Source organism: Lepidochelys kempii, chromosome 27 (assembly GCF_965140285.1).
Source record: "Lepidochelys kempii isolate rLepKem1 chromosome 27, rLepKem1.hap1, whole genome shotgun sequence".
Lineage (NCBI taxonomy): Eukaryota > Metazoa > Chordata > Testudines > Cheloniidae > Lepidochelys > Lepidochelys kempii.
Genome location: NC_136406.1, coordinates 8,467,340 through 8,492,680, shown reverse-complemented (window position 1 = coordinate 8,492,680; position 25,341 = coordinate 8,467,340). Strand labels below are relative to the sequence as shown.

The 25,341-nt window shown below is 41.6% G+C and overlaps 1 protein-coding gene across 8 annotated transcripts in view; it reads right to left on the bottom strand.

Annotated features, from left to right (window-relative positions):
* The window catches only part of TLK2 (tousled like kinase 2), a 54,462-nt gene that overhangs the window by 22,757 nt on the left and 6,364 nt on the right, over positions 1-25,341 (bottom strand). For 4 of the 8 annotated variants that reach the window (XM_073326026.2, XM_073326031.2, XM_073326023.2 and 1 more), the window contains 9 exons: positions 17,851-17,922; positions 15,354-15,423; positions 14,140-14,183; positions 12,722-12,817; positions 8,899-9,066; positions 6,142-6,237; positions 4,524-4,616; positions 2,731-2,841; positions 1,610-1,746 (listed from right to left, as the gene is read on the bottom strand). In XM_073326026.2, coding sequence (XP_073182127.1) covers positions 1,610-1,746; positions 2,731-2,841; positions 4,524-4,616; positions 6,142-6,237; positions 8,899-9,066; positions 12,722-12,817; positions 14,140-14,183; positions 15,354-15,423; positions 17,851-17,922 — 887 coding nt within the window. The remainder of the gene's footprint in view (positions 1-1,609; positions 1,747-2,730; positions 2,842-4,523; positions 4,617-6,141; positions 6,238-8,898; positions 9,067-12,721; positions 12,818-14,139; positions 14,184-15,353; positions 15,424-17,850; positions 17,923-25,341) is intronic. The other 4 variants (XM_073326024.2, XM_073326025.2, XM_073326027.2 and 1 more) reach the window with 4 other exon arrangements.

Below are 25,341 nucleotides of genomic sequence, written 5' to 3'. Positions count from 1 at the left end.
GACCTTCTTCTTGCAGAAGAAAGCTATCATTAAAACTGCCTGTCATTTTAATTTAAAACACAGGGTAAAATTTTGAAAAGCACCAAAATTACTTAGGAGACTAAGTTCCATCAGCTTTCAATTACACTCTGGCAGTTAAGTCACAAAATGGGAGTTAGAGATTGCAGGTAAAACTTTCAAAAGCACCTCTATTTTCTTGTCTCTTGCAGAAGAAAACAAAGGACTTCTTCCCTTAAAGGAGATTCTAAAGCCCCGGACCATCTGTGCACTGCTTGATGAAATGGGTTCCCAAGTCAGACTACAAAGAAGCGACTCAATCTTAGAGGATTGTGCATGCTCTTGTCTTTGCATGCTTGTAAATAAAACATTACTTCATGTGAGATATATTTGCATGGAAGTCCCACTTAATGGCCTGGGCCAGGCAGGAATTTACAGGGTACTTCTATTGATGACTTGTGTAAAAGGGTTTTGTCATTTCCATTTCCTGGGTTATGCAGCTCCCTTTCTCTCCGAACATTGTTGCCAGAAAAAAAGTTAAGTATTGTGGATTTTCTCTTTTAAAACTTCTTTAAAATAATACACACAGCCTGGTGCGACCAACCATAACACACACAGTTGTGAAAATCCATCTAAAAATCCAGTCTGCTTACACCTTGAAGACAGAATCAGGATTGGATTCCTGCCCTCCTCCTCAGTCCTATCCCCCCTGACCCAGCATTGCACAGTTGGCCAGGTGCATTGAGAATATAGGCGGGTCTCTCTCCCCAAGAGGAAACAGGTGTGAATTTTACTGCTATTAGAACATCTTCTATATCTTTAGCTGCTCTCAAAGAATTTGCTTAATAAAGCAAATCTGTTTTCACCATAGACAAGCACTGCTGTCAAAGAGAAACCATCAGTTAAGCTAGGCATAGAAGGAGCAACTTGGCGTTGGCCAAAAAACTTAGATATTTGTATTAAAAAAAGGGGAGGGGGTGGTTTGTTTAAACAAAACCTGAGTCCAAGAGAAATGTCTACATTATTTGTTAAAGAATGCATACATACTTCTCCTTTGGCTTGCAGCCAAAACACTGCTGAATTAAGAACCAGAAGTGAGACTAACTTCACGGATGTTCCAAGATGAGAGAGTTGCAAAAAGAGTTAAAAGTAAATTTGTTTTAATCGAGTGTCACTTCTAACTGAAGGCATAGGTAAGGTAATAATTAGCACTATATAATTTGTGTCCCTTTAACTCATTCAATCTTTATCTTTTCTGTATTTCAAATGGGTGTAAGATAGAGGCCATGACTACTTATAGTCACTGTGGCCTTTTTTGTGAGAGGCAGCATTAGCCCACTGTTCTGGCTACACCAACTCTGGTAATTAGATTCTGACTCCCTAAACTACAACAGAGTTTTTACTGGAAGAATATTCTTTGCTGTCTGGCCTAAAAATATTGTCGAGTATTGTTTGTGCATTGTCAAATAGTAGGCTCAGTTTCAATCTAAAGGGCAGTAGAGATCACCTCATATAGCTCACATATTAGCCAAAAGTGCTTTGGGATAACAGGCACGAGAGATGGATTTTCTTTTCTGCCTCCTGAGAAAAAGACGAGAGCTTCTACTCTTACTTGATGAGGTTCTGGAAAGCGTAGCCATCTGTCCACTGCTCGGTGAAAGAGGCCCCATGCCGGACAGTAGTGAAATGACCCAGTCTCAGTCGATCCTGCATGCTCTTATCTCTGCATGCCATCTTTTCCTGTTTTGACTGGAGGAAGACAAGACAGTAGTGTTGAATCAGCAGCACTAATGATCAATTTTGAGCTGAAAGTTATGCAGTATTTTAAATACTCTGTTCTTAGGCAACTCTTAATATTGCCATTGACAAGGATCAAGAAGAACTGGCAAAGCTCAGTTAGTGAAGCTTCCACAGCACCTGTTCTACAAACATTCAGCTCCATCTAGTTACAAATCCCTCACTTTCACAGACGGGAGGTCATGCCCAATTAAGACCAATCAGTGCCGCAACTAAAGCAATTCAAACAAGTTTTCAACACTGCCACAATATTTCCTGATACCTTCACGCATCAGATGTAAATGGTTTAACAATATATAAAAAAGGACTAAATTAAAAACATTAACTGTAATGAAGTCTTTTAACACTGAAGCAGGCTGAAAGCTGGTAAGCAATAACCTAGTATTTTTATAGTGTGCTTTCATCACTAGGACTCAAAGCACCTTACAAGGACATTCTCCATTTTACAGTTAGAAACAGGCAAAAGTTAAACAATTTCCCCTAAGTCACAAAACACATCTGACACCTAGCTCTGAGTCCTAGCTCCCATTTACTGGGCCATGGTGCCTTCTTGTGTAGTCTCCTCCAATATTCTCTTGCACTGCTAGGATCACAGATGCTACTTTATACCTACATAACCATCCACAGCAAGTAATGCCAAGTGAATTATAAGATGCAACAACTCAGGCTATTCTGCTCAGACGAATGGATGCTGGTTTCCTTTTGAGGTTGACAAAAGAAAGCCAAAAGGCTCTGCACTTTGAAAACCATTGCCCATTACCATTTCAGAGAAATAATTCAAAACGCACAGCTCTAATTCTGTATTTCAAATGACTACAAGTTTCACTCCATTCTGAAGAGCAAGTTTCCAGAGTTCAGGACAGGCATGACAGAGTGAGTGTGTTTTCCAAAGCCGGGTGGCTCTGGATACAGAGACTTGGAAAGCTAGCAGCTCACCTTTTCTATAAGGAGCTTCTTGCTCATTGTCACACATCTGTTCAACCGTTCCTTGTATTTCTCCAGCATCTTTTGCTGTTCATCAATCTGCCGTCTCAAATCACAGTTGGCCTAAAAAGAAAGTACACAAGGTCAATGAAGACAAAATACAAACTTTCCGTGTTCAAGGCTGCCCTGAAAAAGCCAAGCCATGTATCACCTTGAAAGGTACTCTACTCAGCTGGCTCCAGGGAACAGGTCAGAGAAAAGCAAATTAGCAGCCAACTTGTTGCCAAGATAAAAGATCACGTGAATCCACTCTCCATAGTATGTATCTGGTCCCATTACCAGAGTATCTGAGCACCTATCAACACCGTGGGAGGTAGGGAAGGGATATCCTATTTCACAGGTCGGGAATTGAGGCAGAGAGACATAGGGCATGGCTACACTAGAGTTTACAGTGGTGCAGCTGCACCACTGTAGCCGCTCTAAGAAGACAGGAGAGAGCTCTCCTGTCAGCTTAGCTATTGCCACTTGTGGGGGCTGGTGTAATTATGTCCACACTGGCACTTAGGTCTGTGTAACTTATGTCGCTCAGGGGGGTGATTTATTCACCCTCCCACCCAAGCAACATAATTTAGGCTATGTCTACACTACAGCTTATGTCAGCATAAGTAATTTGCCCCAGGTCACATGGGAAGTCTATAGCATAGCAGTGAACTGAACTAGCGTCTCAAGTCCCAGGCTCTCACAATAATCACCAGACCCTCCTTCCTCTCTACTGAACACTGACGGGAAGCAGCAAGATGACATCCTTTGCACTTTCAGCTGTAGGATTGCTCTCTGGCACAGCTGGTCAGCCCTGCTATAGACTCTCTTTCTGGAAACTGAGATGTGTTTCAAGAACATCAAGGTTGCATGGGTATTACCCGTGTAGACTAGAAAAGGACATACCTAAAAAACAGAAAACATCTGTCATTTGGCATCCAATTAAGCCTCAAGTGGTGTAGGCCTCTTAAAAAAAAAATTAGGAGTTACTCTTGAAGTCACTAGAAAACAGAATTATTTGTCATCCTGGTTTATTTGAAAGTGTTCCACAAAAATCTTTCAAGTTTTTGACCATGCCATAAAAAGCATCTCTCTTTCACATACATATTCTCCTAGATATGGAGGCCAGACACCCAAGTATAGTCTTTGCAGAATAAGGGCCTTAGTGTGGTCAGAAACAAGCATTTTTTATGGAATGTTTTCAATACAGAAGAGTCTGGAATAAAAGGAAAAGTTCAGTTTTGCTTTCTACTCCTTGACTCTTGCTTTCTTCTGGTAGACAACATGCCTACCTGTCCGATGGAGTCTTCCAGGTAGGGTTCCCTGCCCCACTGTGTATTTTCTCCAGTGCTTTATATGGTTTCTAATTTAGAGGATAGCTTCCATCGCTTCCTTTGAGAGTCAAGTGACAAGTCTCCTAGATCTCATCATTTAGAATGAAACAGTTTCTTCAGAAGAAGTTCTTTTACTTACAAATAATGAGATAGAATAGCTGTATCCATCAGATCAGCCTAATTGCTATACTTGGTATCTACATATACTGGCAAGCCTGCCTATAGCTTCTACCTCAAGAACTCCTATTCTCAGCCTAACCAATTTGCCAATTATCCTTTGAAAAGGTATTCATGTTATCTCCTTCTCTACGAGTGTCAGTTTCCCCAAATGTAGTATAGAAAATCCTGATTTGTGCACGTGTTCCACTTTTGCAATACCAGGATGCTACAAAAAGCAGGTTTTTACAAGAGCCTTTTCATGTTTACACTTACTCTTAATAAGTCATCTATCCTCCCCTCCTTCTTCTCCAGGTCAGAGTTTTTATTGTTTTCTAGTGCAGATATTTTTTCCATTGTGAGGTCAGACTGCAGAGACAAACATCACAAAACAAAGTCAGATGAAAACAGAGAATATTTCAGCTACAGAAAGCTTGCTATATACGTGTCTTGGTCATTTGTCATGGTTCTCAATAGTTTATTCTAGAAAGTGGGGCTTTGTGCAATCTAGAACTCTGGTGAAACCAGGATTTATTTTCACTCTTCTCATTCTACAGGGTGCACACCCCTAGCATAAAGGTCAGACAATACGAGCAGACAAGTGTTAGAAAATTTGGCCATGGGGAACACTGAAATCGCAGTGGCATCTGAAGAGCTCCAAAAGCCCCACCTTCTGTTGTAAATATAGATTCTTGTATTGCATTCACGAATTTTGTTTAGTGCCCTTAAGGCCTCCGGTTTTCAATGTTCTCCCAGGCAATAACACAGCTAGCATGAGGGGAGGTGTAAAATGCACAGCCTCTCAGCCATGATTTCAAATGTATTTCAGTTCAAAGCTAAAATTTCAGTAGGTAGACAGAGTAAGACTGTGCACATTGAAGATCTCAGATTGGCTTAGACAGGACGTTAGTCTTCACACAGCCCTACGATGGCCTTGTGGGGAAGTATTACATCTGATGTTTGTTTTCCATTTGTATGCTCTCGTTTTAAATAACCTCCTCTAATTGAACTGTTCCCTTTTAACAGCAGAAACAGATACAAGTCTTTGTTTCTGAAAACTTACATATTGGATTCCCTGTAACATAAACAGGAATTATGGGTACTGTGGGGAAGAACAGCTCGTACCAGTTGGCAATTGTTTCTTAGACTCAGACTTTAGGGCCAGAAGGAACCATCATCATCTAGTCCAGTGGTGCTCAACCTATTTACCATTGTGGGCTGCATCCAATATACTACCTGTATGGTCCTGAGGATGTCACATAGGCTGCAGCTCTGTGCTGATTAGGCTGCAAGTGGTCCACAGGTTGAGAACCACTGATCTAGTCTCGCCTCTTGCACATCACAGGCCACAGAACTTCACCCACCCATGCCAGCAATAGGCCCATGACCTCTGGCTGAGCTTCTGAAGACTTCAGATCTTGACTTAAAAAGACATCAAGTTACAGAGAACCCACCATTTAATCTACTTTAACTCAGCAAGTGACCCACACTGCAGAGGAAGTAAAAAAAATCCCACAAGATCTCTACCAATCTGACCTGGGGGAAAATTCCTTCCTGACCCCAAATACGGAAATCAGTTAGACCCTGAGTATGTCTTTTATCAGGTCCCAAAGTGTTCTAAAGAGCAAGTAATCGCCATCATCAGTTAGGTAGGGAAGTATCCATTTTACAGTGAGAAACAGGCACAAAGAGGTCATGGGACTCGTTCAGGGTGACAACAGATTAGCAGTGTCGCAAATAGATCCAACAGTCCAAACGCAGTCCCTCGATGAAGTCAGTAGGTTGCCACCTACCAAGACTCATGTCCCTCTTCTCTTCTCCAGTGCCGGAACTGCACCAAATGTAAAGCTTAGATGGAAGGGGGCAATATGCTTTACAGTTTGTTGGCCTATACCTGTGTCTGTTTGTGCTGGACGGAAATCTGTTTTTGGGAGGTGCAGGAATGCTCTGTGTTCCCTGATCCGGTAGAAGAGGGGCTGCCTTGCTGGGCCTGCAACAGAAAGCCAGCATAATTACCTACTACCAGGTATTAACGTGACTGCAATTCTTCATGCAAACACACACTCATTTTATATGGAAGATGCTTTCTGGTCTCAATGTCGTTCAGCTAAAACCATTTAAAAAATGTTTCCGAGGTTTGGGCTATGAGAAGGGAAACTGATCCTTCCCAGAAAGCCCAGGTCAATCGGTTTAAACTTGCAGTGTTGCCAACTCTCATGGTCTTATCGTAAGTCTCATGATAATTATTGTTTTCCTTAAAGCCCCAACTCCTGGAGTCAAGTGGATGTGCAACAATTTTGGCCTTCATTCTTTAAGAAGTGAGTTTTTAGACCTCGTGGCTGTGGAGAAAGCTTCAAAATGTGACGCCCGCCCGCCCCCCCCCCCCCCGCCTCAAAAAGCAGCAGGCAAGTAAACACCAAATCTGTTATTTTGACATAATCTCATGATTTTAAAGCCAATCTCATGATTTTTGGGGAGCCGGACATGATTTTTGAACATTTGGGGTTGGCACTCCTGCAAAAGATACATTTCTATGAACTTTAATATAACTTCAGTAACATTTCATCAACGTTCTCAGCTGTCTTTATGCAGTGTTGTTGTAGCCATGTTGGTCCCAGTAAATTAGAGACACAAGGCGGGTGAGGGAATATCTTTTATTGGACCTACCGCTTTTGGTGACAGAGACAAGCTTCTGAGTTTACACAGAGCTCTTCTTCAGGTTTGGGAAATGTACTCAAGAGTATCACAGTAAGTATAAGGTGGAATAAATTGTTTAGCATAAGTAGTTAACACCTCTCCATCACAGTGGGGAAAAGAAAAAAAAGCTAGGAGGGGCTCATCTTTTGAAGGTGTCCTGCAGTTTTCCTTTGAGGATTAGAAGAGGTCAGATATAGAGTCATCGCTTTGTGCTGTGTTCACCCACAGGTCTTTTATCTTTCTGTGAAAGGTTATTTGAGAGTGCAGTGGTTGTCTCTTTTCACCCACTGTTATTATTGGGTATTTAGTTCACTAGCACACCACACGTGATAGGTATGTGTAGAACCCATGGATCTTGAACCCATGGCGTGCTGTAGGGGATGTTGATAATTGCAGCAGTGGAGATATGTCCACAGGTTTTGCATCTGTTGTGCTGGCAGGGTCTGATGCTGCTTTGAGTTGTTCTGCTCTGGTCTGTGGGGAGCTTGCTTCTGATGATGAGCTTAGTGAGGCTGGGTAGGGGGTGGTTGTTTGAAGGCCAGAAGAGGGGGATTCAGAAAAGATTTCTTTCAGGATGGTGTCCCCATCGAGTATGGGTTGTAATTGTTTGATGATAAAATGTATGGGTTCCAGTGTAGGGTGATGAACATGGAAGTGTAGGACTGGAAGGGACCTCAATAGGTCATCTTCTAGTCCAGTCCCCTGCACTCAAGGCAGGGCTAAGTAATAATTAGACCATTCCTGATAGGTGATGGACTAACCTGTTCTTAAAAGCCTCCAATTACAAAGATTCCACAACCCCCCTAGGCAATTTGTTCCAGTGCTTAACCACCCTCACACTTAGGCTTTGTCTACACTGCACTTTCATTGTTAAAACTTGTCGCTCAGGGCTGTGAAAAACAAAAAGCCCTGAGCGACAAAAGTTTTAATGACAAAAAGCACCTGTGTGGACAGCACTTCAACGGGAGCGGGAGCCGCTCCCCTGTGGATGAAGCTACCACCCCTCATTCAGCGTGATTTTATTTTGTCTCCACTGTGCATCTTACAATGGCCTGGCTGCAGCGGCACCAATGTAAGGGGCACAGTAGAGACATAGCCTTAGGAAGTTTTTCCTAATGCCCAACCTAAGCCTCACTTGCTGCAATTAAATGACAACTAGAGGTGTGTGGCTGGAGAGGGTTTCATTTCTGTACTGAAGCAGGTTCACTTGGGGTATTTGGGTGGCCCATTCCATGATGTGGTCTACTTCTCTGGCAAAGTGTCCTTGTTTGGCCTGGGAGCTTAAATGCACAATTTTGCTAGATACTGAAAAATTATGGACTGAATAGAGACATTGGATTTATGGCTTATTACAGCCATATAACCCACTTACCCCCTCTGCCAGCTTCCCCCCCCACACACACACTTTACTTCCCCATGACTGGAGAGGTGTTAACAGGCCGCTTCACCTTTGAATTGTCCCTTGAAATATGTTTAACTACTTATGCTAAACAATCTGTTTACTTTGTATTTAGCTGCAACATTGAGCGCATTTCCCAGACCTGAAGAGCAGCTCTGTGTAAGCTCAAAAGCTTGTCTCTCTCACCAAAAGCAGTTGGTCCAATAAAAGATATTCCCTCACCCACCTGGTCTCTCAGCCGTACTGGCAGTTACTCCAGCTTTGAGAGTAGTTGGTTTAGCCTAAAATCAGTCAGGAATCTACTTCGGCTTTATCAATTTAGCTTCTTAAATTGAAATACAAGCATCTACACCAGACAGATTTCTCTAGAAGGCAAAAGTTGCTGGAAGCAACTTTTCACATAGGTCATGAACCAGCTGTTAGATGGTAAAGACTGTCACTAGTAACCCAGGCTGGATGTAAACCAGAGCCCTAGAGCTGAAAGACTCCACATCCCATTCCCAATCCCTTAACACAGCCTCTGCCCTGGGCTTGGGTTTTTTAAAAACTGCTCACCGAAACAAAAGCAAAACAGAGGCCAGCTCCCCTCTGTACCAACTGCTCACTCTCAAGCCGCTGTTTTGCCAGCATCATAGACATCAGCGTTGGCAGAGGAGAGTGTTCTTCCTGCGGCTCCTTTGCAGAACTGCCATCTACCCCATATAGTGGCTGCTCCACTCGCCGCTGTAATACATTTAAAAAAATACAATAAACCTTTAAAAAAAAAAGGATTCTCTGGTTCTGCCAAAACTGTTGTCAGCAAAGCAGCAGCTCAGGAACGGAGAGCCAGCAAAGAGAGGATCTGTTAACAAAAGCAGAGCTCCTGGAAAGATCGTTCTGATAGCGGAGGTCAATAGGAGTGACTGGAATAACATGTTTGAAATGTGCTGCAATGCATGTGAACGTGCAGAACAGGATTCCCCTAGTTAACGGAAATACTGCCCTTCTCCACGTCTGCACATTTTGGGGCCATTCAAGCAAAGAGCTGGAAACTCAAAGCCTTAACCAGACTATCTTAATTTAGGCCTTTGCACTCTTTAAAGGCTCAGAACAATGATCCTTAGCTCTTATAGATCTCAATGGACTTTAGGTCAGTATCATCCTCATTCTACAAATGCTTCGTACTTTTCAAAGTCATTTACAACCACCCAACTTCACAAGAGGTGCAGGTATACCCATGTTACAGATTAGTGAATCGAGGCAGAGTTGCTCTAGATAAGCAACTGAACCATGATCAGGATCCAGGAGTCATAGTAACCTGGCCCCTGTTTTAATGGCAAAAATAAACTGCCTAAGATAGGTAAACACTAGCCCTATTTCAAAGCTTTTCAGGAAGTACCCATATATAGCAGCTAAGGAGAAACCACTTTCACATCTTGTACAGTGAGTTTCTAACTGTTGTGCATGGTACCATCAGAACAAGAAAAGATATTAGTTACACTGATTAATTACGACAGCAGAATGCCAAGTACTAGATTGTTTTAGGTGTGATGGGATAGGTCTTAAAGTCTGAGAACTGCTCATCTAACTTTGTTTGATACAGTACTCAGGGTCAGGAGAGTGGCACCAGCACAGAACGCGGCTGAATCAGACACAGAAAACTGTGGTGGCCCTAAACTTAGTTTTGATCAGATATTCTCCGAAGCAGTGCACTGCATGTTGCCTCATTAAAATACTGTATATGGAAACTTCTCCCTCCTCATCGCTACACATTTTCCCACCCAGCAGCCTCTTCTCCTTCTAGGCAATTGTAGCAAAGGCAGGACACAGATTTTAAAAGATGAACTAAAGAAAACTTTTTTTTTTTAAACTGCTCATCCAAAACGTTTTTTCTGCCCAGCATTACAAACACTACTTTCCTTTCGGATAGAGAGCTTTATGGGATGGGGACATTGCAAGAGCTGAAATCTTAGCAGTGGGCTGTGAAATCTGCAACCTGCAACTGAGGGATAAAGGGATCTGAAGTAGGCAAGGGATAGTCTAGGAAAGTTGAGCAACCTTATTAAAAGATATTACCTTTCCTCCCTTAGCCCAGGGCACAGACAAGCTTACCCTGCAGTGTGAATAACCACTAGAGTCTTTTAATAAAAGGTGCTTAACACCTTCCTTACCCACACACTAATTCCCTAAACTGGGAGCGATATTCAGTTTTCTCCTCTTTTTCCCTGTTCCTACTGTTGTTGGTTTTTCCTTTTGTAGCCAAAGCAGTGGTCTTACAGATGCATGCTACCACCACAATACAGGCATAAAGTTAAAGTATGGTTGCAGGAGAAAGGAGAACCAGGACTGAAGACAAGGAATCTGAAGAGCACTGTGACGGGGTATATAAACCCCGCACCAGCATGGAAGCGGTAAGGAGCTGCTTCAGGCTACGATGGTCCTTCCTTCCACACCTGCAAATCATGCCAGCATTGGAGGAGGAGTTAGAAGGGGGAAACTCCACTCAGAAGGGGGCAACTCTGAGAAGGGAGCAGGCTGTTGAGCTTCCCAGAGAGGATGAGAGCCAACTGAGCCCCAGCCCTTGCAGACAGCAGAACACTGATTCCCTGCATTAAGATGGCAAATGAGAGACTTCCACTGGAGACCAGTGCACTCGGGGGTGAACTGAGATACCGCCCCAGGCCCTCTGAACTAAGAGGCCAATATCCTCATTGAAGCCACCTACAGGCTCTCCTTTTCCTTTATGCTTTTATTTTACCTTGTCTGGTGATTGTGGACTGTTCTGTTTCTTTCACCTGGGACCATGAGCGGAAGAAATAGCCAAGTAGCCTCAGTCAGAGGGCTGAGCACCAGCCAGCCCTGCTAAACTGACACACCTTGCAGTGCGCATGGGTGTGAGACAATTAGACATGCATGCTTGTGCTCCCCACATAGCTCCTGAAGAGGGCGCTCTGCCAACAGACTCATGACAAGCACCTTTGTAAAAAAAGACAATGGACTTAGCTGATGCTGCCTGTGACATCAGTTTTGACTGCATGGGACGGGTTCTCTCCAGGTTTCTATATACTCAATATATTAAAATGCGAAAAAATGCACTCAAGGAATGACTGCCCCTTATGCACTTACCACAGGATCCCAGATTCTGGGGAGAAGAATTGTCTTGAATGTTGTGCATGTAAACTGTCTTCCATGAGGTGTCATTAAGCGGTTTTTGCATTTAACTTTTCTTTTTAAAGAAGGGAGGTGCTGTTATGTTTTAATTCCCCAGTAACTTTAAGGCCGCACTGGAAGGGTTTCATTCAGTGATGAATGATGGACTCTGAGGGCCAATCTCTCTCTTTTGTGGCACTCTGCAGGGTACAATGCACGGTCCCAGAGCACTCAGCATTGGAATTTAGACAAATATGAGTTTAGGAGGTATGCAAATGACTTCAAAATAGATCAGCCAGAAAAAGCTCATTTGCTTCATTGTACCTGGTTTACTGTCAGTATACTATGCTCCAGAAAAGACTCCAAACTGCCACACTGTTCTCCTAATGCTCAAGAAAAATTGAGGATTTGGTCCAGGCCATATTCAAAGGGTGGTTTTTAACGGTACTTACATGATCATAACAGAAAAGCAGCTTCTGAAATATCTTTAAAATTTTTTAAAATATTGGTTCTCTTCACATTTGAACCTTACAAAAGGGACCAAATGGCACAATGAAACTTTCTCAGTGAAAGAAGTTGGGGAATGGGCATGCACACACATTGGAAAGCTTTTACTGATTACCCCCAAAAGCTACAAGCATCTGAAAAATCAGTGTGGAATAAAATATTTTTCAGCACTAACAAGGATATATTTATATTTCAGCAGCTCTGTGAACCCCAGCGAAGAGCAGGATAACACTAAGCTAGGCACCATGCAGACATTGAAAGCCGGGCCCTTCTCTGGAAAAATCTCACAATCGAAATAGACAAGACAAAACTGTGCAGGAAGAGCGATGCAACAGACAAGCAGAGTCATCAGAATGACAGAATGGAAAATGTTAGTTTTTACTTTTTCTACTACTAGGAACATAGGCCAATCCACAACCTGTTAAGACAGAACTTGTCTATACTGTATCAAGAAATGGCATCTGGGGTTTGAAGTATGTAAGATAAACTGTTTAAGATTGGACTAGCTCCTTGGAAACAAACATGCCCACATCAGGCCCTGGACAGCTGGTTTTACAGCTATGATCCAGTTTATTAGCTCTGTACAGACTGAAGGATCACTGAATCTAATTCAGAGACTAAACAAAATCCAAGTCCCTTTCAGTAACTGTGGTAACATTCTGCCCTATTTGTTCAGAAAAAATCTCCTGTCTGGGGCATATCCACTGCATCATTTAGCACCTTCCTCAGAGGGAATACTTACTGGTAAGGGATTGGATAAGGAATGCTGTGGCGAGGATCGGGCGACAGGTGGCACACTTCTGCCAGGACTGGTTCCTGGACCACTTCCCCCAGCAAACTGACCAAAAAGATACATATGATCAATCACTTCATAAAGATACTATGCTTAAGCAAGATTTGGGGTGGAGGAGATAGAAGCTGCATATTTATCTTAAGTATAAAGACCTTCCCTATAAGCCCTAGCAACCTGTTTTAGTGGACACTGAAGACAACAAAAAATAAAAAATTCACTGAGGTTTGGCCATTTACAAAAGAAAAGGAGCACAAACTCTATCTATTATGCCCATAATACCAAGAGGGGATTGTGAATGCTTTCAATGGTTAAATATCCACAGCTACATTAGATATAATTTCTTGTTTTAAATCAAGGGATATGGTTCAGGATAAGTCAACTTCTAACAATCCAGGTTTAGGAAGATCTTCCCCATGGCAGGTATGTCTAATTGTGCACTCTGTACACACGCATGTGTGTGAGGGGGCGGGGAGAAGAAGATCTACACCTTGCTCTGAATCATCTGTTGCAGTCAGGAACAGGGTATCAGATTCGCTGGAACACTGGTCTGATCTGGTATGGAAGTTCCTATGTTCCTGTACTATGGACTGTGCCATGCTTTAACTCAGCAATGTCTGAAGACAGTAAGGAAGAGGTGCTAGCAAAAGCACTGCTAACTCCAAGCCAACTAACTACTCAGAATAAAGTGAAGAACAAGTTGTTAGGGATGAAAAAAGTAACAAGTTCTAGTTTGTACATGCTTGGAAAGAAAAAAAGTGCCAAGAATATATATTAAATGAGTTTTCTTAAAGTTTTTAGAGGTACCCATCACTGTTTTGATATCTCCATTCTGTGCTTGGAGCTGGTCTCTCAGTGTGGCTAACTTCTTAGTCTTGATCCTGAAAAGACTTAAGATCCTGCTTAACTCTGAACAGGATCTGTCCTACTTAAGTTAATGGGACTCTATTGGCAGACCCCTTTGCAGGACTGGGGCTTTTAATACAACTGCAGTGTGCTTGCCAAAAGGGGGCTCACTCTCATGAGGCAAGGTTCAGATCCCAATAGAAGTCAGCTTCAAAACGGTTTTAAGTGATTGCTATTTATAACATTTGGTCAGTCAATTGTTTAAGTTAAAGAAATAGAAATTAGCTTAATTTAGAAACAAGATTCAAATATTTTGCCCTAATCAAACTCATAAGCCTATCAGATTGATACAGTGAATGACTTACACCAGAAGCTATGATTTAATGCAGTGGTGAGAGTAACTTAAGATACAGTGTAGTTTTCCATTTAAAAAAATATTATATATATATACACACACACACACACCCCTCAAACAAGGATTTAAGAAAAGATTTCTCTGAAAATTCAATTTTAAGTAGGCTTACCTCAAAATAATCACTAATTTTATGTCCCCTAGGCGTGCCTTTTCCTGAAAGGGAAACAGAGAAGGAAGGCAAAACTTGATTTGTAAATGTAAACATCTGATGCCATTTTGAGAAACCTATTCCGGTAAATAAAGATGTACACTTAGGTGCTTCTTACAGCACCTAGTACAGAAGAGGAGCTTCTACCCAGCAATAGTCAGTTTCAGGATTAGAATCCCTACACTTTTTTTTTTTTTAAATTAGGAGAGTTGACAGTTTGACTAATTCCAAAATTGACATAGACCCAATTAGATGACATTTGTTTCTCTGCAAACAACAAGGGAAATATTTGCTCTCACAGTGTGCAATGTGGATCTCTCAAAGCTTCCTTGAAGGTAACAGCATAATAAAGGTTACTATACACAATCTACTTTTGCCTTTACATAATTTACTGTACTCACTGCGAGTACATTAAGCTTCCCACAATCATTCTATGAGAGCTAGAGAGATAATGGTGATTTAATACGGATTCATTAAAGTTTAACTGTTGTTCCACCTCTCTTTCCAAACACTATAGGTACAGTCTACTATCAATAGAATCTGTTATTTTGTTGTAGGAGCAGATTCCTATTTCCAGAATAACTATTCCTTCCATCCTCCTAATGTTCACCCACTAAGAGGAGCGTGAGAGCTCGGACTGAAATCAGACTCACTCTCTTTTCTTTAAGACGACATTTGCTGTTTTATACATTTGAGTACAACTTGTTCTCTAGCTGGTTGTTAAAGCAGGTTTCCAATGTTACATGGAACAAGATGTAGAAAATGAACGAAAGCTTTTTGAAGCACAGCAAAAATGAGAGAGGTTTCAGCTGCAGACCTTTCCCATGTGACTAAGCACAGGATATTCACATAACCCATATGAGGACCCACATCCAGTCTCTCCTTGTGCACTGTGGACCCATCATAAATCTCCAATAAGAATTCTAGAGTTTAGAAGTAAACACAAATGTTGCAGTAAGTTGTTGTAGGACGGAATGTTTTTCTTACAACGGAAAGAACGACTCCCAAAGGAGTACTACATGATCACTGCAAGTACTTCAAATAAATTCCTAATAAGCTGCCTGACACACCCCTGAGATGAACCATTACTCTCCTTAGACACCACGACTCTTTAAAAAGTGAGGCCAATTATCAGCTGGTCGGAAATCCTGTGAAGGGTCAGAAGAATGGGTTACCTTGACTGGTCTCATATGCTTCTGCTTTTCTTTTCCTGTTCCGCTGGTCATTCTGTTTCTTCTCAGGAGTCTGTTAAAAAATACTTCAAAATTAACATTTCTGCTGTTATTCCAGAATTTAAAAAATGACCAAAATATGAAACAAATAGGCTGCAGGTCCCCAATGGTCGTTCCAGTTCCCAAGTGCATTAGTTTTTGCACTCAGTACTTAGAGAGATACTATCTTCAGACCTATGCACAGCAAAGATAAGAGAACATGTCAGAAATCAGAAGGGGGTGGGAACAGGGAAAGATTATTTTCTATCTTAGACATAGTAGGACTGATTCTCCATTGCCCTGTACATCATGTAGTCTTTTAGTCTGCTGCAGATGGAGCATAGAATTCAATCAAATCAGAACAGCGGTGTTTAACACCCACTTTTCACTATTCTAAATGGCTACATAAAATGCAGGACAGTTGGGAATTGGGCCCAGTCTGTTTACTTTGCCTTTCAATAGGACGTATGCTCCTAAGTCACTTTAGCACTTTTTGAAAATCCCACCCACCCGACTGCAGCCCATTCAATAACTGATTTCTAGTGCTCTTAGTACCTAGGTGCTGTCTTGCATAAGTTACATGAAAAATCATTTACACATGATGTGAAGTGTTTCAGATGTGAAGTGTTCCTTCAGCAGGACTTCACAACAAAGTGAGACACAAGGAAACAAATATTGAAGTTCTATGTATTAGAAAAAGCCTATCAAAGTTGCTATAGAGAAAAAAACTGGTCATTTCTATCACATACATTTTATCCCAAAGGGGCCCAAAATTTTTCCAGGCTATACGTTTACACATCATGTCAGCCACCACTGAACTACAGAGGAGGAAAGCCACAGTGTCCATTGCACAATAAAGAGTAGAGAAATCTTCGCCAAAACTTTTGTGGCAAACTTAAGATTCATGGTTCTTAGCAACTGATGTCCACACAATAAACACAGAAACCAACCTACCCACTTTGAAGAGATAAAGGAATGAAGCTAACACAGCCAGAAGTTAAACCTAAGATCCACAGGAATGGAGGAGGCCATAACATGCCAACCCAGCAGTCCCTAATGGAGATGTTTGGTTTTGTTTGGGGTGGGAAGGCAGAAATGGTGGTTTGGTGCTTTAAAAAAAAGCTGTACACACGAAGAGTAGCTACTGTACCTGTGTGCTACTTTATAGAATGATAACATCTGTACAATGAACAGATCCTCACTGACAACATTTTGATACTGGCCACTATGTAGATACAATATTGGTACAAGAAACTGCTGACTCAGTACAAAGTCAAAGGAATCTGCACTCCACTGCTGACAGGAGCATCTCACAAATACCCTAGTGCAATAGTGATTCCAAAGGCTCTATAACAGTGTCAATAAGATAACAGGAGAATGCAAGTGTATTTTAGCTTCATATTATCCTTAAATTACCAAATTCAATTTTAAGTAGTCATTCGCATTCACCCAATTGCACAAGGATATATAAGATCACCTATCCACTGCTAAAACACCACAGACTGAAAAGTGAAGAGTGGCAGACAACTGGATCTCCTTAGTTAATCTAAGTGAAACTCACTAGAAGTAGACTGTAAAGCCAGAGCAAAACAAATATATGTAGATATTTAATACTCATGATCTTCAAATAATTGAAGACCATTTCCTAATTTACTTACCTGTCAAGTCCAGAGTTCGAGATACTGTGTATTCCTACAGTACTGACTGCATCAGATACTTGATACCTGTACTGTAATGTATTAAAGGGGAAATATGATCCAAAACTCAGCACTTGGCTGGTAAGTGAAGTAGGAAGTTATCTTATCGTGGGTTTAAACAAACTATTTAAATTTAGATCCTGCACTACTAACTGGCAATCTTAATTTAAATTAAAAAGTAACTGCAGTTCAACTTCGTTGTTTTAGCTGGTTTTTTGAAGTTCTTAATCCAAATATACTGAAAGTAACCAAGAGGAAGCATGTAATACTACCATGCCTTATTTCCTTTTCATTCTACATGTCAGTTTATATAAATCCTTATCTTCTTGTACATATTTCTAAAACTTCACACGTACATGAAGTGCGAAGGAGGGTAGGTAAAGACTTGCACTTTTCCACGCAGATTCCCTTTTATTTTGGTCTGCCCAAAACTGCAACTGAAAACAGCTACCAAGTACTGAAAACAGCAATTGAGGGCTTAGTTTCACAAACCACCATTCTAACTGCAGTAAAACCACCCTCCTTTATCTTTAATAAAGAAAAGCACCTGTTATGATGAGAAAACCTTAACTAGCTGGGCCTTGCAGGATGCTTTAACGTCCATACGACTTGGACTCAGTCTAGATTCTTCTAGTAGCCTGTTCCACACAAAAGCCCTGAACTAGGAAATCTTCATCTCCAGCTCATGTAATTAATTCTGGGCTTTGTTAGCCCATTCACGTTTAACCTATAACTGATGACTATTAGGAACAGTGGCTGCTTACCTCCAATTCTTTATCGCTCAGAGAGCCCACGCTGCACAAGCTCTGATTGGAAGACTCGCTATTTAATGGACCCTACAGGTGGAAAAACACAAACAAAGTTTTCATACAAGGCAAGAAAACTGTGGACATGTCTTAGTTTCAGCTCAGCCTTTAAAACACTTTGCAATGACATTCTCATGCCCATTTGTAACATCACATTCTAACAACCCTGGTAACATTAGTAAAGGTCTAAAACAATTAGCTTGTGAAAGAAAACATTTTGAATTGCTGAATAGTAAAGCAAAGCAGCTCTTCCAGCAAGCATCTGCTTGACCCAGCACTAAGAATTTAAAGGTATTTTCCATTTGGCAAGCTGGCTATTACTGCTGTCATGTGTTAGTGGTACTGGTTGAGATTTCTCTTGCTAGACTATTTCAGTCATCCTTGACTGACCCCAAACTAGAGACGTTTGCTCCCATCACACCAAAAATTAGTGTCCGAAAGCTACCTTTGGGCCAGACTTACAAAGGTATTTAGGCACCAAAAGATGCTGATAGTCACCTAGTGGGATTTGCAAAAGTGCCTAAGCCAATTAGTGGTCTATCTGCAACATCAGGCATCTAAATACCTTTGTAAATCTGGTCCAAAGGCTGCAGTGAATCCAATCTAAAAGGAAACTGGAGTGCAAATTTACAGTTGCAGTTTGATGTAATACCCTCACACAAATAATTAGTTGAAAATTAGTTAGGCTATCTTTCCAAAGACACAAAAATCAAGATTCATCGTTAATGATCCAAAATCTTTACTGAGAAGTGACAGGACAAAACCACTCCTCCAGTGGGGTTTTTGGTTTTGTTTTTACTTCTTTTCACCCCTTAAATCTGGAGGATGGTGGGTTGGGTTGGGTTGCAACAGCATATAAAGGCTTAAGATACAAGATGATTTTAATTAGCAAGTAGAAAGGGTAATCAACACTAAGCATATTTTCCAACCGGAACAGTGTAAAGGCAGCATTGTAGATTTCAACGTTACGACCACCTCATTGCTCACTGAAAGAATAAGCTTCACTGTCTGGCCAAGAGAAACCTCCTCCCTTGGTGTAAGAGCTATATCTGCTCTACTTGTGAGGCACCCAAAAACAAGAGCTTTGATACGCCATCACAGAAGAGGCACCATCATAGTAGTTCATTATTATACCAAGTTAATTCTCCATATGAGTGAAATGGAGACTGTGCTGAAATAACAGCATGACCAAGCCAGATTTGTGAGGAAACCCTTCCCCCCACCTTAGCTTTATATACAGAATATTCCAGGAGTACTAGCAGCACTATGTTTAAATAAAGTTAAGGTTGTGATACATCCCAGTCAGAACCCAAAAGTTCAAAATAAGGCCCTTTACTTCCTCCCCAAAACCATTTATCAGCACAAAAAATGGTTTCAAGCTTTAAAAAAAAAAAATTGATTCCCCCCCCCCCCCTCAAAACACATGACAATTTAAAATCTAACTGGTTTTAAACATTTATTCACAGTAAGTTGTTCTTGATAGACTTGTACTCCAATTACCACCTGGGTGCATTTTTTAAAACGACCAAGTGATAAACCCCTGATAACAGGATTTAACAGAAGTGCCATTGCTAACCTTAGATACAGACCCAGCCTTCATGTGGCTGTAAAACTTAATATGGCACTTATGGCAAGTAGTGACCAAAGGTTAATCTCTTTGCCCATGTAAAAAAGCTTGTTTATAAACTTCACAAATGATGTTCTCTAAAATCCATCATTTCCTTTTATGAACCTGAACCTCAACAGTACGATCAAGACATCAGCATTTGGTACAATGTTAAAGCTTTGCTTCTACACCTTAATAAAGCTTATTAGGTACAGAAGTGTCTCAGATTTGTGCCCTGCCTCAGACACATTAAGGGTTTCTAATATTATGAAGATGAAAGTGAACGTTCTTCCCACTCTTTCCACAATCTCACTGCCTCCATTTCACTCATGGAGATTAAGCAACAGAAAACAGCTGCTCCTAAAATGCCACATTTGAGCTTTTCAAGGCACATTGCAGGAGGATATTTCATTTGTTTAAGGAGGTTCTACATTTCATCCCACTGACTTGTATACTAGGAAAGCCCAGAGGGATAATATGATGTAGGCTGTGAGCAGTCAGAAAAGGGTCTCTAGAAATGTCAGATGTGTAATTATCCTCAATGATGTACACAGACCATCCCTATTCAGTTTGAGTTAACAAAGTTGTTTTCCTAACTGCTCACCCTGAAAACTCAACATGGAATCTGAAAGTCATGCAGTGTTGTTCTGACCTTTGACACCATCACCAGAAATAAGTATTCTGCATCTGAACATGGCAGGTCTAATTAAGGTCTAGGTACAGCTATGGAAGAGCAAGCTGGAATTGAGGCTGCTTCACAAATCAACAAAATAGTTATTCAATTATAATCAGTTTCTTGAAGGACAGAATTCAGAATGCAGTACCGAATTTAGTTTTATCTTAATTTCTTTATGAGGCTTCTCTCAAAGCAGCACTCCTCTTGGAAATCACAAGAGACAAATATCCTCATGCCTCCAACACCATAGAATCATAGAATATCAGGGTTGGAAGGGACCCCAGGTGGTCATCTAGTCCAACCCCCTGCTTGAAGCAGGACCAATTCCCAGTTAAATCATCCCAGCCAGGGCTTTGTCAAGCCTGACCTTAAAAACCTCTAAGGAAGGAGATTCTACCACCTCCCTAGGTAACGCATTCCAGTGTTTCACCACCCTCTTAGTGAAAAAGTTTTTCCTAATATCCAATCTAAACCTCCCCCACTGCAACTTGAGACCACTACTCCTCGTTCTGTCATCTGCTACCATTGAGAACAATCTAGAGCCATCCTCTTTGGAACCCCCTTTCAGGTAGTTGAAAGCAGCTATCAAATCCCCCCTCATTCTTCTCTTCTGCAGGCTAAACAATTCCAGCTCCCTCAGCCTCTCCTCATAAGTCATGTGTTCTAGACCCCTAATCATTTTTGTTGCCCTTCGCTGGACTCTCTCCAATTTATCCACATCCTTCTTGTAGTGTGGGGCCCAAAACTGGACACAGTACTCCAGATGAGGCCTCACCAATGTCGAATAGAGGGGAACGATCACGTCCCTCGATCTGCTGGCTATGCCCCTACTTATACATCCCAAAATGCCATTGGCCTTCTTGGCAACAAGGGCACACTGCTGACTCATATCCAACTTCTCGTCCACTGTCACCCCTAGGTCCTTTTCCACAGAACTGCTGCCTAGTCATTCGGTCCCTAGTCTGTAGCGGTGCATTGGATTCTTCCATCCTGAGTGCAGGACCCTGCACTTATCCTTATTGAACCTCATCAGATTTCTTTTGGCCCAATCCTCCAATTTGTCTAGGTCCTTCTGTATCCTATCCCTCCCCTCCAGCGTATCTACCACTCCTCACAGTTCAGTATCATCCGCAAATTTGCTGAGAGTGCAATCCACACCATCCTCCAGATCATTTATGAAGATATTGAACAAAACCAGCCCCAGGACCGACACTTGGGGCACTCCACTTGATACCGGCTGCCAACTAGACATGGAGCCATTGATCACTACCCGTTGAGCCCGACAATCTAGCCAGCTTTCTACCCACCTTATAGTGCATTCATCCAGCCCATACTTCCTTAACTTGCTGACAAGAATACTGTGGGAGACCGTGTCAAAAGCTTTGCTAAAGTCAAGAAACAATACATCCACTGCTTTCCCTTCATCCACAGAACCAGTAATCTCATCATAAAAGGCGATTAGATTAGTCAGGCATGACCTTCCCTTGGTGAATCCATGCTGGCTGTTCCTGATCACTTTCCTCTCATGCAAGTGCTTCAGGATTGATTCTTTGAGGACCTGCTCCATGATTTTTCCAGGGACTGAGATGAGGCTGACTGGCCTGTAGTTCCCAGGATCCTCCTCCTTCCCTTTTTTAAAGATTGGCACTACATTAGCCTTTTTCCAGTCATCCGGGACTTCCCCGGTTCGCCACGAGTTTTCAAAGATAATGGCCAGTGGCTCTGCAATCACAGCCGCCAATTCCTTCAGCACTCTCGGATGCAACTCGTCTGGCCCCATGGACTTGTGCACGTCCAGCTTTTCTAAATAGTCCCTAACCACCTCTATCTCTTCCCCATTTTGTGATGCCCAGCGCAGCAGTCTGGGAGCTGACCTTGTTAGTGAAAACAATTAATAACAATAACATTCCTACCAATAACATCCAGGGAAAGAGAGAATGGACAAGTAGTCCATTCTTCTATCCCATACAACGGCCAAAATCAAGGTACACTCAGGCTCCAGTTCTGCATGAATAGCAAGATACACTGTATTTAAAATGCAGCCCTAGAAGATGAACAATGATTAACAGGGAACAAGATTATGTATCAAAGCCTGTCTCTACAAAAGTGTCCCTCAATGAAACCCTCCTCTAGTGGTTTATATAGTACCTTTTATCTTAGGTCCTCAAAGTACTTTGCAAAGCTTTAGCCATAGTTTATAGACAAGGAACTGAAGTTAAACAACTGGTTTATGTATCACAAGGCAAGTCAGCAAAGGACTCCGGAATAGAACACAGGTTTCCTGACTCCCAGTCTTCTGTTACAGCACACTGCCTTTTCTGACCACTAGAATACATGCTAAACAGGAGTGGAAGTTTTCTGATGACCCAGAAAGCCTAAGGAACATCGTGAAGTTCTCTGCTAAATCTCTTCTCACAATGCTACTTGAGTTTCCCCAAGTCATCTAATCAGACACCCACTGATCTTCCTGGCGACACAAGAAATCAAGTGCTTACCAAAACTACTTATAGCAACAGGTTTAGATAAACAGTAAGAGTCTGTACATATTAGATTTTTCCCTCCATTCTAACATATGTAGTTCCAACTCCTATATTCCTGTTTTTTCCTATTTAGCTCTATGTGTCTGACATAAGAACAAATGTACAGCACTTAATTTCCACTCATCCTGTGACTGTTTAAAATTAAAAAATATACTAAAATTAGGTACAGAATTAATCCAAAGAAGATAGAAGATCTTCTCAAAGAAAGCAGGGAAACACTTGGCATAGAGTATATAAAACAAAATAAAAAAAAAAGTCTGGTGACAATGTATTGTAGAGTCAATTAACCCTCAAGAAGGAACTTCCAAAAGTGACAGGAAGGAATTGGCATCAGAAGTTTGTCCAGGATCTTCCTTGCTACTAGGAAGTCCAATGGAACTGCATTTTTGGCTGTGTTACAGATGACTAATTTAAGAGTATTGTTTCAAGAGAATACTCCACTGGAGAAGTTTTGCCTTAAGTCTACTCATTTAGTGTAACCAGTGCAAGGAAATAGGGGGTCAGTCACCATCTTGAAGTATAGGCCATTTAAATAAAAAGTTTTTGGAGGGCCTACCCAATGGCAAGGCAATTCTCCATAATGGCATTCATTGCTTCCCGAGGAAGCAATTTCCTGATGATATAAAAGCAGGGTGTTCTTTCCCACTTGTGATTCACCTGACAGTGCTGCTCCAAGGCCCACATCTGAAGTATCTGCACACAACACCATCTTCATATTGTAATTTAGCTGCAAAAGCACTACTGACCTGCAAGAATCTTCCTTAAGGGTTTTGAAAGCCTGCTCACATTTGGCAACTCACACAAGCTTCTCAGTCATTTTCTTTTTTGGAAGAACCATGGGAAGGGTTGCAGTCAAGCTGTATTTGCTTACATTACGATGGAAGTAACCCACTCCCCTTAGGAAAGCCCTCATCTGACATTGTTTAGTGAAGTGGACTAGCTTAACAGCATCCACCTTGTCTGGCTCCAGCTTAAGTCTATCCATTCCCCAATGTGAAATAAATGTATTACCTCAGCCACCTCCAAGTGGACATCAAACAACAATTTGCAAAACACTATATGTGATCCTCTCAACTTGGTTTAGATGGTTCTCATCAATCTCAACCACAGTGAACCAGCCCAAAGTTATTTGTACTACATTTACCATCTGCTTGAATGTAGTGGATGCACTCCTCATGGTGAAAGGTAACATGAAATCTACAGGGAGTCACAGAGAATAATTTTGAATAGCAACCTCTGCTAAAACCTCCTGTCAACTCAACTGCAGAAGCACACTTGATTAGACCGAACCAGGATGATCCTTCTCGGGTGACCCAAACCTGTGCAACTTCCACATCTGCAAGTCCACAGAGAAGCGAAGGGGCTATATAAATTGTTCTCTCAGTTTTAAACGCAAACAATTGATCCTTTCCAATTCCATTGCAAGTTAGGGTCACTTACACACATTTGAACCAAGATAACCAAAAGGTGTGACTTGTGAGGTAACTCCCTTCTCTTCATGTGTCAGTATAATAATGCCTGCATCTGTAATTTTCACTCCATGCATCCGATGAAGTGGGTTCTAGCCCACAAAAGCTTATGCCCAAATAAATCTGTTAGTCTTTAAGGTGCCACCAGACTCCTTGTTGTTTTTGTGGATACAGATTAACAAGGCTACCCCCTGATGCTTAATAAAAGGTGTGAATTACTGCTGATCTAATTACTTTTGTGCTAATTAGTAAGTAGCCCAGCCCTAAGATGAAACATGTTTCACAAATATTCTTCCTTATTTCATGCTTTATTTATCTCTATATAAGAAAGACATCCTTCACACACAAGTGATATTTGAAACTTCCATAATACTGGTTAAATCTGGACCTTTCCAAACATCCAGTTAAAACGATACATATGCTACCAACAAAGTTTCTATAGGTCACCTCCGCTGCGTTTGAGAGGTAGGTAAGTTTACAACTTTGACTCACTTTTCATTAGTTGCCTGGTTTTCAATCTCTCAGGTTTGGTCTACACTTGAAAGTTCTGTTGTCATAACAACATTACTGAGGGTGTGATAAAACCATACCCCTGACTGACATAGTTATGCTGACATAACCCTCAGTGTAGAGCAGTGGTTCTCAACCTATTTACCACTCTGGGTCGTGTATGCAGCTCTCTTTGTGTTATGCAGGCCGCATCCACACAATATGTATACTACCTGTATGGCTCTGAGGATGTCACATGGGCCGCAGCTGTGTGCTGATAGGGCTGCGGGTTGAGAACCACTGGTGTAGACGCAGCTATGCCAACAGAAGAGTGCTTCCGTCAACTGAGCTAACGTTGTTCCTACACTGTTGGTGTTCCTGCGACAGGAAAACCTCAGTATAGTGTCCGTAGCATAGACACATGCTAATGCTTTGCACACTTTTATGGCAGCTTTCATCTACAAATTTCAGAGTGCTTTACAAGCACTGATTAATTCAATCACTACCTCCCAGCAATGAAGGTTGTATTCTCATTTTATGCATGGGAAAATTGAGGCAGAAACAGGTCAAGTGACTTACCTAAAGGTCACACTGAGTCAGTGACAGAGCTGAAGTAGAACCCAGATCTGACTTCCATTTCTGTGCTTTAGTAGCTATATATGCTTATTG